Genomic DNA, 17,126 nt, shown 5'->3' on the forward strand with positions numbered 1-17,126 from the left:
CTAGAATTCCGGAGCTGCTATTGCTGGCAAAGCCAGAAATTGCTGAAGCAAGCTGTGTGAGAGAAAGTAGAGCATGTAATTTTGCAGTTTGTAACCGGAGTTTCTCTTTCTTCTCTTGATGCGATGATCTAAAGAAGGAAAATGGAGATTTGCTTTTTAGCCATCCCTTCATGTGATGCAAGTCCAACTATGAGGTCACCATTAGAAATAATATCAATAACAAAAATAGATGTTAACTATAGACATTTATCAACTGTAAACATTAAATTAAATGGCCTTTGCTGTAAGCATGTGTAGAGAGTTCCAATTGATCACCTTAATGTAGTGCTTGTTGGTTATAGCTCTGTTGCTTGAGCTGTCCAGCATTTCTGCATCATAATCCTCTGTGTCTTTCAACAAGAGATTATTCTGCAGAAGCAGATCATTATGCATGCATGTTCAACAAGGCACCATGGGCAATGTATATAAACTACAGGGTGCAATTTATGCTTCTGACTGAATTTTTGTAGGTATCTTACACTTGATGAAAACATTTGCAGGAAATCACTAGAAGATGGGCTCCACGGTCGACTCAAGAACTGCATTGCATTGCTAGCTATCTCTGATGATTGATGATTGTAACAAGTGAAACTATTCTCGAAACACCTTCTAGGTCTTGTCGTAAGTGTGTTCTTCGACTTACCCTTGTTAAGCAGAATTAAAAAATTATTCAGCACACAATCAGAAATATAACTCTCAACTAGTAACAACAAAAAACTGGTGAAACTCACATTGTAGTCCAGCCAACTCTGCCGAGCCATGAGTGGAATGTTTTCACCAATTAGTTAGACCTATGTGGATGCAACAAAAATAAGTGAGTGGGCACTTCCTTAATTTTCCCATTCCAGTTGTACTGCTTACTATATATGACATTTCCAAGACTAATGATTTTTAACTAGTTATTGAGTTTACTGAAAAGGAAAGGATATGCATGTCATGTGTGAAATGATTTAAACAGTAAAACAAAGATCAGATCTTAGTTACATTTGCAAGTGCATGAAACTTACCACAAGAGGAAGGTGCCTATATGGTTTCTGAGTGACACTCGTTGATATATATATATAGAAATAGTACAAATTTCTATTAGAGGGAAGGCATGTGGAATTTGGATATGATTGTGAATGAATAATATATTCCTTCATATATTCTCACGTTAGATGGAATTAAGTAAAAGAATTAATGTCTATACTCTTGCAAAAAAAGGGATTATGGGCTTATGGCCCTTCATGCGGATGTATCTTAATTTTATGCTTAACAATTAGTAAGTTTAAGAAGAGTAGCTGCTGAATATGCAAAAAGAGATCTTCCTTTGTTTAAACGGTGTGAGATCTTAGTGGTCGTTTGGACATAAGAATTGTATAATTTCAAAAAAAAAAAGTGAAAAAAATAGTTCAAGTGAAAATGGTATTTGAAAATTAGAGTTGTATTTGGACATGAATATAATTTTGGGTTGTTTTTGAAGTTTTGTGAGTGATCTGAGTCAAAATTTTGAAAAACAACTTTTTAGAGTTTTTCAAATTTTCGCAAAATTCCAAAATTCTTCTTCAAGTGAAAGCTGAAAATTTTATTGTCAAACACTGATTTCGAAAAAAAATAAAATAAAATTCAAAAAAAAGTACAAAAATTCTTATGTCCAAACGGGCTCTTAGTCGAGACCGTAGGTTTTACTTTATTTGTACTTATTTTTTGCACATATATGACGTTTGATGTTGGATCTGCCACTAGATAGTCATCACGCGGCAATTTGGCCACTTGCATGCCTAAGAAAGGTTAAGTTCCTTTTTTTTTTTTATGTACCATCCTGAAATAACGTAGTAGTCTAGTTTTTTAAGTTAATTAAGGCAAGAAGTTCGATGTCTTGGAAGGGTGCTTAGCACGTGGTTGAAGGTTATTTATTGGACAAACCCAGATTATAGATAACTGCAACTCAACCACTAACAAATGATCGAGCGTTCGTATTTCTTGTTAATACAAATAAGTATGGTAATGGAACCATATAAAGTGCCATGTTGTTGCTGATTTGGGAAAGAATAATTATTAACCCTATTACCAGTGTTTTCAATTCTCAAAAATCATAGTACGTATTGGTTTTCGATTTCTATATTTTATTGACTTTCAACAACTTAATTGATTATTCAGCAAACAAACAGAACCAAAAATCCCAAGTTAAACCTCTTCACACTATCCCATTCTAGAAAGCACTATCTTAAGAGTGCATTAGGAATAGAAGAAATCATTCAGTAGCTTTACCTCTCCCTAACGAGCCTAAATGACGCAAATTTAAATTAATCGAGATAGTAAACTTCAAAGTAAAAACAAATACGGATAGTGTAAGGAAGAGCTATTATGCGCGGTACCATTTGGTACGGGCCTTCATTTTGCATTGTTACGGATATGAAAATAATGGCCAAAATCTAATTCAATTGTCAATTAACCCTCTCGGAAATAGGATTGATTGATCGATACCAACAATAATTCAAATACTAAAATTAGATCAAGTTAGTAAGGATTAACACATCATTTTTATTTTTATGGTCAATGATCACAGAAGCCTTTTTACTATTCTGTATAACAGTGAACCCTTTTATATGAATGTTTTTAGACGTTAATGGATAAGTAGGATGAATGCAGTAAGTTAGGGAAGAATGAAATTGTATTAGTTTTGCCGGTTTCTAATCGAGATAAGTTACAAAATGCGGGTAATACATAAATAAATAAATAAAATCTTGCCCTTTCATTAGTACCTTAAATACTATCCACGACTATTGTCAAAAGTCACAGTGGACTAAGGGGAAGGAAAAAAAAAGTCTCTGTATGGTGGGAGGAACTATACATTAACAGCCAAAGGTAAATACATGTAGGAGGATGATACATTGCCTTAACTCCTTAGGGGTGTACAAAGGAAACCGATAAACCGCATCAATCCGATAATTCGAGTCAAACCGAGAAAAAGAACCCGACTATAGTTTGGTGTTGGAGAAAAAAACCCGACCATAATTGATTTGGTTTGGTTTTAACTAAAGAAAGACAAACCGAAACCAAATCAACTCGACATTACATATATAGAAATTTTAGATATATTTAATATATAAATACACTTATTGTGATGTAATTTATAAATATTTCTTAAATTTTTTCATAATTTTATCTTTTATGGTATTATTTAAACTTTTGAATGTTCCAATTAGTTTATAGTCATTAATATTAGTAACTGGAATAATGCTAACAAAAGCCCAAACCAAAATCAAATTAATACTAATGCTAATAAAAAACATTCAATTCAATATTACGAACGGCAATATATTGAATATCTATTTTTTGTTTTGCAATAATTTAGATAAAAATACATAATCTATTTTTATTTTTTCTTTAGCATTTAGTCATGTAATTAATATTTCCTTATTAGTCTACTTATTTTAGCATGATTTAGTACTTTTAGATTATATTTGTTTTTGTTATGGCTTTTTAATTAGCAATATTTATATTACATAATCTTATTGTCTTTATTGTTGAATATTTTAGGATAATGCCATGACACATCTCATATTTTGTATTATTTTCTTGAAAAATATCTTATATAGTTATAGCTTACTAGGATTAAAGAAATATTTTGAGCACAACTTATATGTTTTGTGCTACGAAAATTTTACCCGAAAAAAACCCAAAAAAATTGAATAACCCGAGAAAAATCGAGATTGAAAAACCCGAGTTTTATTGGTTTGGTTTGGTCTTTAGAATTACTAACCCGACACAATTGGTTTGGTTTGGTAATTGCAAAATCCGAATCAACCCGACCTATGTACACCCCTACCTTATATAATGCATGATGGATTGTCAACTTTGTATACGGATAAAATCGAAGAGCTCGATTTTATGATTGTTAGGGCGCCTCATAGAGACCACCCCCGGAAGACTCGAAGTTTAGCTCGAAGTTCGCCCCCGAGGGTTCTCAACGATCGACCCCGAGGCATTACAAATCAAAGGCTATGATGGGCAGACGGGAAGTTCCCAAAGCACGTGATTAAAGCTGATCTAGGTCTATTAGGCTAGCATGAGCCCGTATCGTGGCATTAAATGGCTATACCAGCCTCATATCTTTGTAATAAATGCATTTGTACTATGTTGGGATTCCCCCTCATATATAAAGGGGATCCTTGTCATTTTGTAAGGATCATCTAATACTCAATATTGGATATACAAGAACATTCTCTCTGCTTCTTAACTTAACATATTCTCTTGATCTCACTACTAATATTTATTGCTTACATTTATTGTGTTCTATTTATTGTTCTTCATTTATTGCTCATTATTGGTCATAAAGTGCCGCCATCGAATTTATCATAACTGTTAATCCTCCATCGATTGCCCTTAGTCGGGCACCCGACTCGACCTCGAGGCCCCGTACACACAAGCTCGAGGCTCCGATTTCTAGGCATTCGGTTTGATTATTATACTATCTACAAGCTATTGTCTTATTCTTTCTAATCTTTCACTTAGCATCTATTGCCTAAAAACTAGCATAAAAATAGATCACATATTTTTAGAACCACAAAATCAAATCTAATTGTTATTACCATTTTCAAGGTAAACAGTTTGGCGCCCACCGTGGGGCTAAAAATGATAGTGATTGTTTTCTTGCTGGTTTACTACATAACACAAGTTATCTTTCACGCTTTTTCTTGTCCAAGAATCTTTGATTTCAGGTCAAAATGTCTAACTCAGTAAATGCATATGAAAACAACGGTCTTGAGGACCATGGGGAGAATGGTGTAGCTGTTCCAGGTGTTAGCGCACCACCGCTGAACCCTGAAGGCGTGCCGGAGCCAATCCCCACGGATGTGGTCTCACGCGATGCCCAATACGTCGATATAAGCTCCCACACTAACAGGAGCGTACGCCAAGGAGACCAACAAGAAGCTCAGAAAACCCCAGTTAGGGAAGAACGAGAGGTTAGCGTTCACGTTATTTTTGAAATTTTACAGGAACAACAGCTGGCAATTGCTCAGCTACAAAGACACCGGAAAACTCCCAGTACGGTAGCACCGAAAATGGCTCCCCAAGCCGAGCAGATACTAGAAAGATCAAGCAACAACAAGTCGGTAGCCGACTCCGCCATCATAAAGATGCTCGAGGACCTCACAAAGAGGATCAAGTCGGGCGAGAAGAAGATAGAAGCCAAAGACAAGAAGGTAGAGACCGACAATTCCAGGGTCGACCAAATTTCGGGCGCACCCCCGATCCTGAAAGGGTGTGGATTCGAAGAAGTTCGTGCGAAAGTTGTTCCCACAAGAAGCGTCTCCAAAACCCATTCCAAAGAAGTTCAGAATGCCAGACCTTCCGAAGTATAACGGAACCTCAGACCCCAATGAGCACGTCATTGCTTACACTTGTGCAGTAAAGGGCAACTACCTAAAGGACGACGAGATCGAATCCGTCCTACTTAAAAGGTTCGGAGAGACGCTTTCAAAAGGGGCGATGATGTGGTATCACAATCTCGCCCCAAACTCGATAGATTCGTTCGCCATACTGGCAGATTCCTTCATAAAGGCACATGTTGGTGCCATCAAGGTAGCAACAAGGAAATCCGACGTCTTCAAAATCAAGAAAAGGGAGAACGAGATGCTGCGAGAGTTCGTATCTCGCTTTCAAATGGAATGAATGGAACTACCACCAATCTCCGACGACTAGGCAGTGCAGGTCTTCACTCAAGGTTTGAACGAACGAAGCTCGGTGGCTTCGAAACAGCTGAAACAGAATTTGGTTGAGTACCCCGCCGTGACTTGGTCGGATGTTCACAACCGATATCAATCGAAGATCTGGGTCAAGGACGACTAACTAGGAGTCCACTTAGGCTCGGTATACCCAAGTAAGCTTCTGGCAAAGGAACCAAAGCCAAACAAAGAAAGGTACCAGCCATACACCGAAGACAGGAGAAACGTCTCGAGGCGTAACATACCTCAAAATGATCGAAGAACAGACCGAGTTCAGAACCCTCGGGGACTCGTGAGTAGAGTCGAATTCAATAGGCACACAAAACTGACAGAGGCACCACGCATGTCGGAATACAACTTCAACGTTGACGTGTCGGGCATCGTATCTGCCATTGGCAAAATCAGAGATTCTAGGTGGCCAAGGCCCGTACAATCGGATCCGTCACAAAGGAACCACAACTTAGTGTGCGAATTCCAGGGCACACACGGTCACATGACCGAAGACTGTAGATAGCTCCGGGAAGAAGTAGCCTGACTACTCAGCAAAGGACACCTCCGAGAGTTACTCAACGACCGAGCAAAAAATCAATTTTGGGAAAGAGAGGCGAACATGAAGAATGAAATAGATGAGCCGCAACATGTCATCCGCATGATCATGGGAGGAATCGACGTCCCACAGGAACCCACTATCAGAAGAACAAAAATATCCATTACCAGAGAAAAGCGGACTCGAGGTTACATACTTGAGGACGCTCTCACATTCAGCAACGAGGACATCGAGACCCTGTCTTAGCCTCATAACGACACATTGGTAATTTCTTTTCTTGTGAATACATTTCAAATTAAATGTGTACTTGTGGATCCAGGTAGCTCGGCCAACATTATCAGGTCAAGGGTCGTGGAGCAGCTCGGACTGCTCGACCAAATCGTGTTCGCCTCTCGAGTCCTTAACGGATTCAATATGACGAGCAAGACAACCAAAGGGGAGATCACTCTCCTGGTCAACATGGCTGGAACAACGCAAAATGCCAAGTTTCATGTCATCGAAGGAGACATGAGGTACAACACCTTGCACGGGAGGCCATGGATACACTGCATGAGAGAAGTACCGTCAACCCTGCATCAAATGATGAAATTTCTTACGAAAGACAGAATAAAAACTGTATACGGGGAACAACATGCAGCCAAGGAGATGTTCGCGGTGCACAATGTGGCACCGGCATCAATGCCTTCGACATCGAAGGAGTCAAAGGATAAGCAAACAGTAAAATAGCGCTCACGAGGCACATCCTCGGTTACACCCGAATAAAACGAACAAAGGACCGTACCACGTCCCATAAGCGAACGTTGGGAGCATATCGAGGCTCAAAGCACCATCGCCACTAAGGTATGTCCATTCCTATTTTTTGTTTACATTTTACACTAACCTTCATGCAGGTGTCCAACCAGGACAGTCGAAGCGCTATCCAGCTCGAAGACCTTAAGGTTTCAAAGCATACGTTGCACTCTTTTCCTTCGACCGGATTTTTATCCCGAAAAGGGTTTTACCGGCAAGGTTTTAAACGAGGCAACATCCATATGCTGCCTAAGGAAGACTCAACAAGTATTCAAGGCTTCTCTTCAATTAACCTCGAATACAGGGGGGCATCCCCATGGAAGGTCACCTCCTCGGAGAAGCCAAGATGTGCTAAATAGGGTCTCGATATGAAAATGATGTACCGGGCCAAACGATCGAATAAACCATGTCCGTATAGAATAACCGAGCCCTTGACAGAAAAAATGTGTATACTTATACCAAGTAATCAAAGAATACTTTTCCTCCATCAAAGCATTTCAGGTTTCAAAGGAGTTCGGTATTTTTACAAAAATGGCTCCAGAGCCAAAAACGTCCCGAACACTCGGGGACTGAAGTCAAAAACTCGAAGACGTTTGACCCCCAAGTCGGAAGCTTAGAACTTGTAAGCCTTCAAGGAGGCAACATCAAGGTTACAAGAACAGCTCCAGAAGCCAAGAACGTCCTGAAAACTAGGGGGACTGGCGTCAAAAACTCGAAATTGTACGACCCCCGGGTCGGAAGCTTCAAGCTCGTAAGCCCTCAATGAGGCAACGTCAAGTCTACAAAAATGGCTCCAAAGCCAAGAAAACTCTCAATGTCTCGGGGACTGCCGCCAATTGCCATCCCATCGACTTATCAAAACCTGAGGCCATAAGACCCCATATAGGCAACCTCGACCCCGTAAAACCTTTATAAGGAAACACCAAAAATTGTAAGACCTCAAGCCAGGCATGAACCATACTTGTACCAAGTGACCAAAACTGTAAGACCTCAAGCAAGGCATGAACCATACTTGTACCAAGTAACCAAAATTGTAAGACCCCAAAGGCATGTAAAAATTATAAAACCTTACAAAAAGGAATCATCCCGACCTTAAAGTTAAGGCTATATATCCGAACTTGTAAGACCCCTAAAAAGACATACCCTCTATATATACGCCGAAACTACTTCACTCGGGAACTGAAAGGCTCCGACCAAACACAATGACTACGGTCATAAGGCTGTACCAGCCAAACTAACACGACTCGGGGATGCCCGACCGTCGCTATAAAATCACAGGCCTTCAATTACTTCGAAAAGAATCGGTTAAACAGGCTACCCTCGACATAGGCAAAAGAGCTTCGACCAGGTCAACTCCAAGGCAAAAGAGCTTCGACCAGGTCAACTCTAAACTATAGGCTTTGAAACACTCAGCCATCGAGCAAAACCTCCCAAGGTGCTCGTCCATCTCCATATAATGACTCATAATCGAGGTTTCATCAAACCGTCGAAGAGTCAGGCAACACAATTTCAAAAAGTTCTTAACGAGGGAAAAATAAAGCCTATATTAGAGGTCGTACCGACCAAATGCGTCAGAGCCACTATCGCCAGCCCATATAAAGGGTCATACCGACCCAATGCGTAAGAGCCACTGCCGCCATCCCATATAAAGGGTCACACCGACCTAACTCGTAAGAGCCTAAGGGCCAGCTTTAAATTCAAAAAAGTTAAGGCAATAAGCTCGAGTCGAGACCCGATTCAGAGACTAAACCCGAAATAGTTAACTGAATATGACTAAGAGCAAAAGCATAAGAGCTTAAACGCCGGCTTATACTAAAAGGTCGTACCGACCAAACGTGTTAGAGCATACGGGCCAGCCAAACGAGCCCTAGGGTCGTACTATAAACCTAAGGTTTCCTTTTAACTCGAAGACCAGTTCAATCTGGCTAATGACTGACAAACATCAAAGCAAAGGGAAGTGCATAAAAAATGAAACTGCAAGGCTTCCTTTTATATACGTATATGTGAAAAAATACAAAGCTCCATGTCCTTTAAAAGCACTACACATAAAATCAGAAAAGAAAGGCCTAATCTACGCCCGATGGTCTCTTTCTCGCTATCTTCAGCATCGGACAAAAGGAACTTAGCGTCATATTCGTCCGCCTCCGCCTGCTTTATCTCTTCCGAGAGATCGAATCCCCTGGCATGGATCTCCTCGAGGGTTTCCCTCCGAGATTTACACCCAACGTATTCTTTGCTCCTACTCTCCTAGTCGAGAGCCCCTTCAGCTCAGAAAGAGCGTCGGCAGCGTCCTTCAAATAGACGGCCACTTTCTTGTCAGCCTTAGTTCGGATCGCTTCGGCTTCAGCCCGGACATCCACAACTTTAGCCTTCATCTTCAAAAGCTCAGACTCGAGCCTTGAAATCATGTTCGTTCGGACCAAGCTGTTCTCATGAGCGTTGCGAAGTTGCACTTCGAGGGCGGAAGCCTTGGCCAAAGCATCATTCTTAGCCGCAACCTAGGTGTCCACCCGAGCCTTTAGTTCATCACGCTCACACTTGGCTTTGACCAACTTTGCTCCAAAGGCGTTCCAGGTCCTCCGTCCTTTTATGCAACTAAAGTAAACAAAACATTAGCCTCAGAAGATGGAAAATGAAACACACACTCCCTTGAAACAAAAATTACCTGCTCCTCGAGGTAGCTTTCGTAGTTCAGACTTCGACTCGCCTCATACCGCAACTGTGCCAACTCGAGTTCCCTTTCAGCGCAAAGAAGCTTGAGGGATTTCTCCCCATCCACGGCTTTTCGCAGCCTGGTCTCACAACAAAGCAGCTAGACTTGAGCTTGTTAAAAGCCTATAAAGGAGAAACTATATAAGAGAGTAAAAATTGTAAAAACTATAAAACCAATACGATCGGCCAAAACTCACCATCGAGTAGAGCCGCTGAGCTTCCTCAAAGGTCGAGCACGCATCTACTAGTCTGGCTCCATCAACACCAGTAGAACTGCTCCCGGTTGGGATACGATCGCTCGATATATGCGGTCCCTGGCTTCGAACATCCCTTGAAGTGCCTTCGACGGGAGAAGAAGTAGGCGGCAGAGAACCCTCATTCCTTGAGGTACCTTTGACAAGAAAAGAAGACGGCAGCATAGAGGGGATCGTTTTTCTAAAACTAGAGATCTCAGGCGCTGTAGGCTCGGCTGATACACCCTCTCTGAGCCTCCAGGCTAGACTCGTCTTGCTATAATCATTGTCGCCTTGTGAAGGCCCTTTCTGCTTATTATTATTATTATCCCTCGGCCCCAAAGCTAACGATCCTTCTCCCTCTCTGAGAGGGCACGATCTCGCCTCAAAGAACTCCCCAATGCCTACGATGACGGAGTTAGTACGCGTAAAAAGAAAGCGCCTTCCAAAAAAGGAGCAAATCACATAGCACGTATCGTGGTGTTTTGCCTCCCATCTACCCTTAGACAAAGCTCGCCACTTACGCTCATTATAAGTCGAGTGGGTCGCCAACTTCCAAGCCCAATCCGTCAGGTCAGGGACCTCGTACGACATCCATGGAATTGTTGCAGAAAGGGAAAGAAAGGCGCATTTATGGAGCACGCCTCCGCCATAAGCAAAACAACGAAGCCACAAGTGTACCATTTACGTATGAAATTCAAATCCTTAGGAAATGGCAAAAACTCCACAAGGATAATATCAACAGTCAGTACTCGGACGAATCAGCTCATCCATCCTCGATCCCCATTTTCTTCAACATCGACAACGAAAGGCGTAGTGGATCAACATCGTAGGGTTAGCAGACCTCGGTGGTGAAAAGACCGGTACAGCCTGATGAGATGGCTAAGGATGAACTCAAGCCCTACTTCTTCTGCAAAGAACATCATCATCAATATTATCCTCCAAAATGACGGATGAACCTGTGCCAAGGTAACCTGGTACTTTCGACAGAAGTCGAGCGCGACCCTATCAAGGGGGCCCAGTGTAAAGGGGTACGTGTATACGTTCAAAAATCCCTCGACATGATCCATGATACTCTCTTCCAGGGAAAGTACCCGCAGTACTACCTTTTCCCCCCATCCACAATCTTTCCTCACTAACTCAAGGTGCCCTTCTCCTATTAAAGAAATAAACTTCGAGGCATACTCCCAATGACCCCGAACATTGGGAGATTTTTCTGACGGAAAGTCCCCCCTCGAAACAAAATGTCCCGAGGTTTGCTCGTCTGGCACCGGCAATGCACCACCAACCAGGCGAGAACCAGAGGCGGAACTCCCTTCTCCTTGCCAAGCGGACCCTAGCGTAGCAGCCATAACTATGGTAAAACTAGGGAATTGGAGCGGGAGTTTAAGCAAGGGCTTCAAAGTTGAAATGGTGAAGGACCTAACGCAGGAAAGAAGAACTCTGTGAAGGAGGATAACTTCTCAGAATAGCGGAATCCTCATAGGAGGAAAGACAACCCTATATATAGAGAAAGTGGTGAATGTCCGCCTACCTCAAAGGCTAATTAAAAATGTTGGCTGAGCCATTTTTGCTTTGGGAAGATGTACTAGCGGGATTGCCTCGGTCGTTTCATAACCATGTCATGCAATTAACGCTGTCATACGACGTTCTGGGGATCAAAGATACCCGCATCAATAAGCCTCGAGATGGTACCCGATCTCGAGGATCTCTGTCAAAGAGAAGATAGGCTCTAAATAGCCATTGACATCATTACAAGCCTCGAGATGGTACCCGATCTCGAGGACCCTTGTCAAGAAGAAGATAGGCTCTAAGGAGCCATTGACATCATTACAAGCCTCGAGATAGTACCCGATCTCGAGGACCTCTGTCGAGAAGAAGATAGGCTCTAAGGAGCCATTGGCATCATTACAAGCCTCGAGATGGTACCCAATCTCGAGGATCTTTGTCAAAAAAAAAGATAAGCTCTAAAAATCTACTCAGAAGGGCCTGACCTCGAGGTGGTACCCTACCTCGAGGATTTCTGCTATTGCAAATGCGGGTCATCTACCTAATCCTCTGGCTCTCGAGCTACCTGAGCCCGAGCCAATTTGTATTCGAAAACTACTAATAAAGCCTTAGGGCTATTTCTCGCCTTCGGATCAAGTTAAATGCCCTCTCGATTACTTTAGTCCAAGGGCTATCCGAGTCCAGGCGTACCCTCATTCGGGATCTATCTATAACGCCTTAAGGCTATCTTTGCTCTAAGTTCAAAACAAGTTTTCAGGTCGCCCGAGCTTGAGCGAACTCTCACTCGGGGACTGCCTTCAAAAGCCTAAGGGCTATCTTTATTCTCAGGCATTTGAGCAAGTTCCCCCTCGAGGACTATCGACGGGGTCTGAAAGGCAAGCCCTACTCTCATTCAACTCGAAGTCAGGGGTCCCGACGGCCTAATCTTGTATCAATTCAATCTGGGATCAGTCCGAGGAACGACAAAGGGCTCCATGGGATATCGCATTAACCAATCAAGGACCAGGAAACACCTACACCCGGGCCTGGTATTCGGACCGATCGGTAGAGTCATGCACTCAGATTCTTCACAAACGCAAATAAAAGAAAATCCGACATAAATCAGGTACAAAATTGAAGAAAAACTTTTTCATTAGTAAACAATGATTACAAAAGCCCATGAAGGTCCTTACATATGATTACAAAAGCCCACGATGGGTCCTTACACAGAAACAAAGAAGCAAAAAAAAAACTAAAAGTCTAATCTATTCTCAGGGGTGCGTCCTCGGCGACAGTATCTTCGAGAACCATTTCCTCGGGGGCCTCATCTCGATATTCCAAACGGCATCTTAAAGGATGAAGAAGAAGCAGAAAACGATGAAGAAAAAGTAGAAAAAGATGAAGAAGCGGAGAGGGATGAAGAAGTGGCTGGGGGGGGGGGGATTTGGCGAGTATGGATCTCACCAACACTATTATTGTGAAGCCACTTATTTAGACGTTGCACCGGTGCGGGATGCAACAGTTAGTAGATGGCACCACCTCACTCCACGGAAAGCAAAGCGCCGCACCGGGTAGTTAAGATAGATGAGTAGAAGTTCGTAGTCCGCATATCCTTTAATGCGAAGATAATTTGAGATTTTTCTCTCATTACCTCGGGCCAACAACAACAAATCAGTACAATCCCGCTCAGTAGAGGAAAACTATGGGAAAGGGCCATGGCGTAACTGATGAGAACACTGCCATGTGACCTTAAGGCCACGGGCTTCAAAAATGAGAAATAGCACTGGACGAGGACGAAGAGAAGGGAGTAGAAAGGCTATTGAAGAGCGATTTAATGAAGTTTTGGTTCAAGAAAGCTTCCATTTATAGAAAAGGTGGCAGCGCAACCGATGGCGCAATCAATGTCTTTGGGAAACGTATTGACAAGCGCAATCAATGCTTGTTGGGAGACGGATCGGTGACAATATTATCGCCTTGAGAAAGTAAACCAGCACTAGAATAAATGTTCCTAGAAAAGACGTAACGATGGGATGTCTCAGTTATCGCAAAAGCTGATGTCATAAGCATGCCATCACCACAAGAGGCTCGAGGAGATCGGTGTCACAATCGATTCTTATTATTTTAATCTAAGAAACACGGGGACTATCTGTATACGGATAAAATCAGAGGGTTCGATTTTATAATTGTTAGGGCACCTCGTAGAGACCACCCCCGGAAGGCTCGAAGTTTAGCTCGGAGTTCGCCGTCGAGGGTTCTCAACGGTTGACCCCGAGGCATTACAAATCAAAGGATATGATGGACAGACGGGAAGTTCCCAAAGCACGTGATTAAAGCTGACCTAGGTCTATTAGGCTAGCATGAGCCCGTACTGTGGCATTAAATAGATATATCAGCCTCATATCTTTGTAATAAATGCATTTGTACTATGTTGGGATTCCCCCCTCATGTATAAAGGGGGTCCTTGTCATTTTGTAAGGATTATCTAATACTCAATATTGGATATACAAGAACATTCTCTTTGCTTCCTAACTTAATATATTCTCTTGATCTCACTACTTACATTTATTGCTTACATTTGTTGTGTTCTATTTATTGTTCTTCATTTATTGATCATTATTGGTCATAAAGAGCCGCCATCGAATTTATCATAACTGTTAATCCTCCATCGACTGCCTTTACCCAGGTACCCGACTCGACCTCGAGGCCCCGTACACACAAGCTCGAGGCTCCAATTTTCAGCCATTCGGTTTGATTATTATACTATCTACAAGCTATTGTCTTATTCTTTCTAATCTTTCACTTAGCATCTATTGCCTAACAACTAGCATAAAAATGGATCACATATTTTTAGAAACACAAAATCAAATCTAATTGTTATTACCATTTTCAAAGTAAACAAACTTATTCTTTATAAGTACTGTTCAAAATATAGTATATATCTAGACTATATAAATGCAAAACTTTAAAGCAGGCGTACTTCCCCTATAATTCTATATTTAGAGGCAGAGATGGGAAATTCCATTTCAAATGCCTGTGCTCAATTCAACTTTTTCCATTATTTTTTTGGTGAGTTCAGCTAGGAGAGACAAAAGAGATGCTTTTTATCAATTAAATATCACCTCTCCCCTCCCACCATGCTCCTACGGTCAGCTTACGAGGAATAGAAAGAAGACGACTGCTTCCAAAATCAGGTTATCGACCAGGAGAAGCACAACTAGGGACCTCAATGGCCCAAGATAATCAAACTCATAAGCATGAGACTTTTGGGTAGTACCGGTGAACTAACTCTTTGCTTGCTTCTTTCGGCCAGCTCAACGGATAAGTGGTCGTATTCCACACTTCTTTCTCGTATGGCTAGTGTGCTATTTGAGATAGTTGAAAAGGGGTGCAGCGATAGAAAGTTTTGAATCAATAATTCCTCGACCTACCATTTTTCTTCCGTAGGCGTCTAGTATTGTTCTCCTACTCAGATTATTATTTTCTTTGATTCAATAAAACTACACAAGGTAAGGATAAGGTCTCTATACACACTGACCTCCCCAGACTTCACTATGTGAGATTACACTGGGTATGTTATTGCTGTAATGAAACTACAATTTTCTTTTCTAAGTGTACTTTGAGGTACAAATCACTATGCATTAACCAAGAAAAAGACTTGGTCATGGATCGAAAGCAAGCATGGTTAGGATTAGGGGTGTACAAAAGAAACCGACAAACCGCACCAACCCGATAATCCGAGTCAAACCGAGCAAAAAAAAATCCGACTATGGTTTGGTGTTGGAAAAAAAACCCGACCATAATTGGTTTGATTTGGTTTTAACTAAAGAAAGTCAAACCGAAACTAAACCAACCCGACATTACATATATAGAAATTTTAGATATATTTAATATATAAATATACTTATTGTCATGCAATTTATAAATATTTCTTAAATTTTTTCATAATTTTATCTTTTAAGGTATTATTTCAAGGTTGAATTTAGAATTTTTGAATGCTCCAATAAGTTTTATAGCCATTAATATTAGTAAATTAAATAATGTTAACAAAAGCCCAAACCAAAATCAAATCAATACTAATGCTAACAAAAGACATTCAATTCAATATTACGAACGAGAATGTATTGAATATCTATTTTTTGTTTTGCAATAATTTAGATAAAAATGCACAACCAATTTTTATTTTTCTTTAGCGTTTAGTCATGTAATTAGTACTCCCTTATTAGTCTATTTATTTTAGCATGACTTTGTACTTTTAGATTATATTTATTTTTATTATGGCTTTTTAAATAGCAATATTTATATTACATAATTTTATTGTCTTTATTGTTGAATATTTTAGGATAATGTCATGACACATCTCATATTTTGTATTATTTTTCTGAAAATACTTTATATAGTTGTATCTTACTAGGATTAAAGAAATATTTTGAGCATATGTTATGTATTTTGTTCTACGAAAATTTTACCGGAAAAAAATCCGAAAAAACCCCAATAACCCGAGAAAACCCGAGATTGAAAAACCCGAATTTTATTGGTTTGGTTTGGTCTTTTAGATTTAATAACCCGACACAATTGGTTTGGTTTGGTAATTGTAAAATCCGAACCAACCCGACCTATGTACACCCCTAGTTAGGATATAGGCACGATGAGGGATAAGCTTCATCGTCGAGAGGGAAACAGCCGGAATCACCAGCTAAGGCCCCTAAATGATCGCTCATTGACAAAGGAGGTAGGGGTGCAGAGACAGCCAGGAGTCAGCCCGTAATGCCTCCCTTCATTTGCTTGCCTCCTTTCAGCTCAGAATGCCTAATGCCTATTATTTAGTGCTAGAAGCTAACCGTCATTAGCTCATTTTCGGGTCTCGCTTCGGGGGGGGGGGGGGGGAGCAGGCGAAGCGTGTCGTTTGTATGGAAAGAAAGATACCACTACTTAGCCTTTTTGTTGGACAGCCGGCGAACACAGTGGTCTCTGACCAGGATCAGGAACCAATTCGGTGCCTCGTCAAAAAGACTTGGTTCGAAGAGTAGACGCCTTTCCCCAAGATATTGGTTTTAAGCTCCTGCGGGTGACCTGCATTCTGTCAGACGTCCCGGCCTGGGAGCCCCGTTCGCCTTTGGTACTTCAGTAGATCTTCTAAAATAAAAAGCGCTACTTCAGCCTTAACTACAACTACTCTGTTTGTCTCTGAATAGCAGTGTTGACATCAGATGGTATAGGCTTTGTCTGCCATGGGATCTATAACTCCTCTGCAAAACTTCAACTAGATATAAAGACTTAAATCCTGTTAATATGTTCAGAAAACCCCTTTGAATGAGTGCACTTATTTATGTGTTCTGAATACTGCCAGCAAATTCAACTAATGTAAATTTTAAAACAGAAAGAACTCTGAGAGAAAGATTAGGTTTGATCTTCAACCCAATCAGCAAAATTGTACTTCAAGGTAGAATTTATTTACAAGGTTTACTTCAGAAAATTAACAAAGAACGAAAGCAATTCTTGTAATGTAAATGAAACGATAGACACAGATATTACAGGAAATTGTGTTCAATTAACCTTTTATTTTGGGCATTTATTTTCACAAAGAAACTAAAATCTAATGCCATCAAC

General features: G+C 40.9%; 1 protein-coding gene across 1 annotated transcript; it reads right to left on the bottom strand.

Annotated features, from left to right (window-relative positions):
- LOC104236445 (uncharacterized) lies at positions 1-801 on the bottom strand. Its single transcript, XM_070148637.1, has 5 exons — positions 771-801; positions 519-683; positions 316-408; positions 96-187; positions 1-52 (listed from the first exon to the last, which is right to left on the bottom strand). The coding sequence occupies exons 1-5, from the start codon at positions 798-800 to the stop codon at positions 1-3; spliced, it is 432 nt and encodes a 143-aa protein (XP_070004738.1). The 5' UTR covers position 801.
- Positions 802-17,126: the final 16,325 nt, after the last annotated feature.

This window comes from Nicotiana sylvestris, chromosome 6 (assembly GCF_000393655.2).
Source record: "Nicotiana sylvestris chromosome 6, ASM39365v2, whole genome shotgun sequence".
In the NCBI taxonomy this organism is placed as follows: domain Eukaryota; kingdom Viridiplantae; phylum Streptophyta; class Magnoliopsida; order Solanales; family Solanaceae; genus Nicotiana; species Nicotiana sylvestris.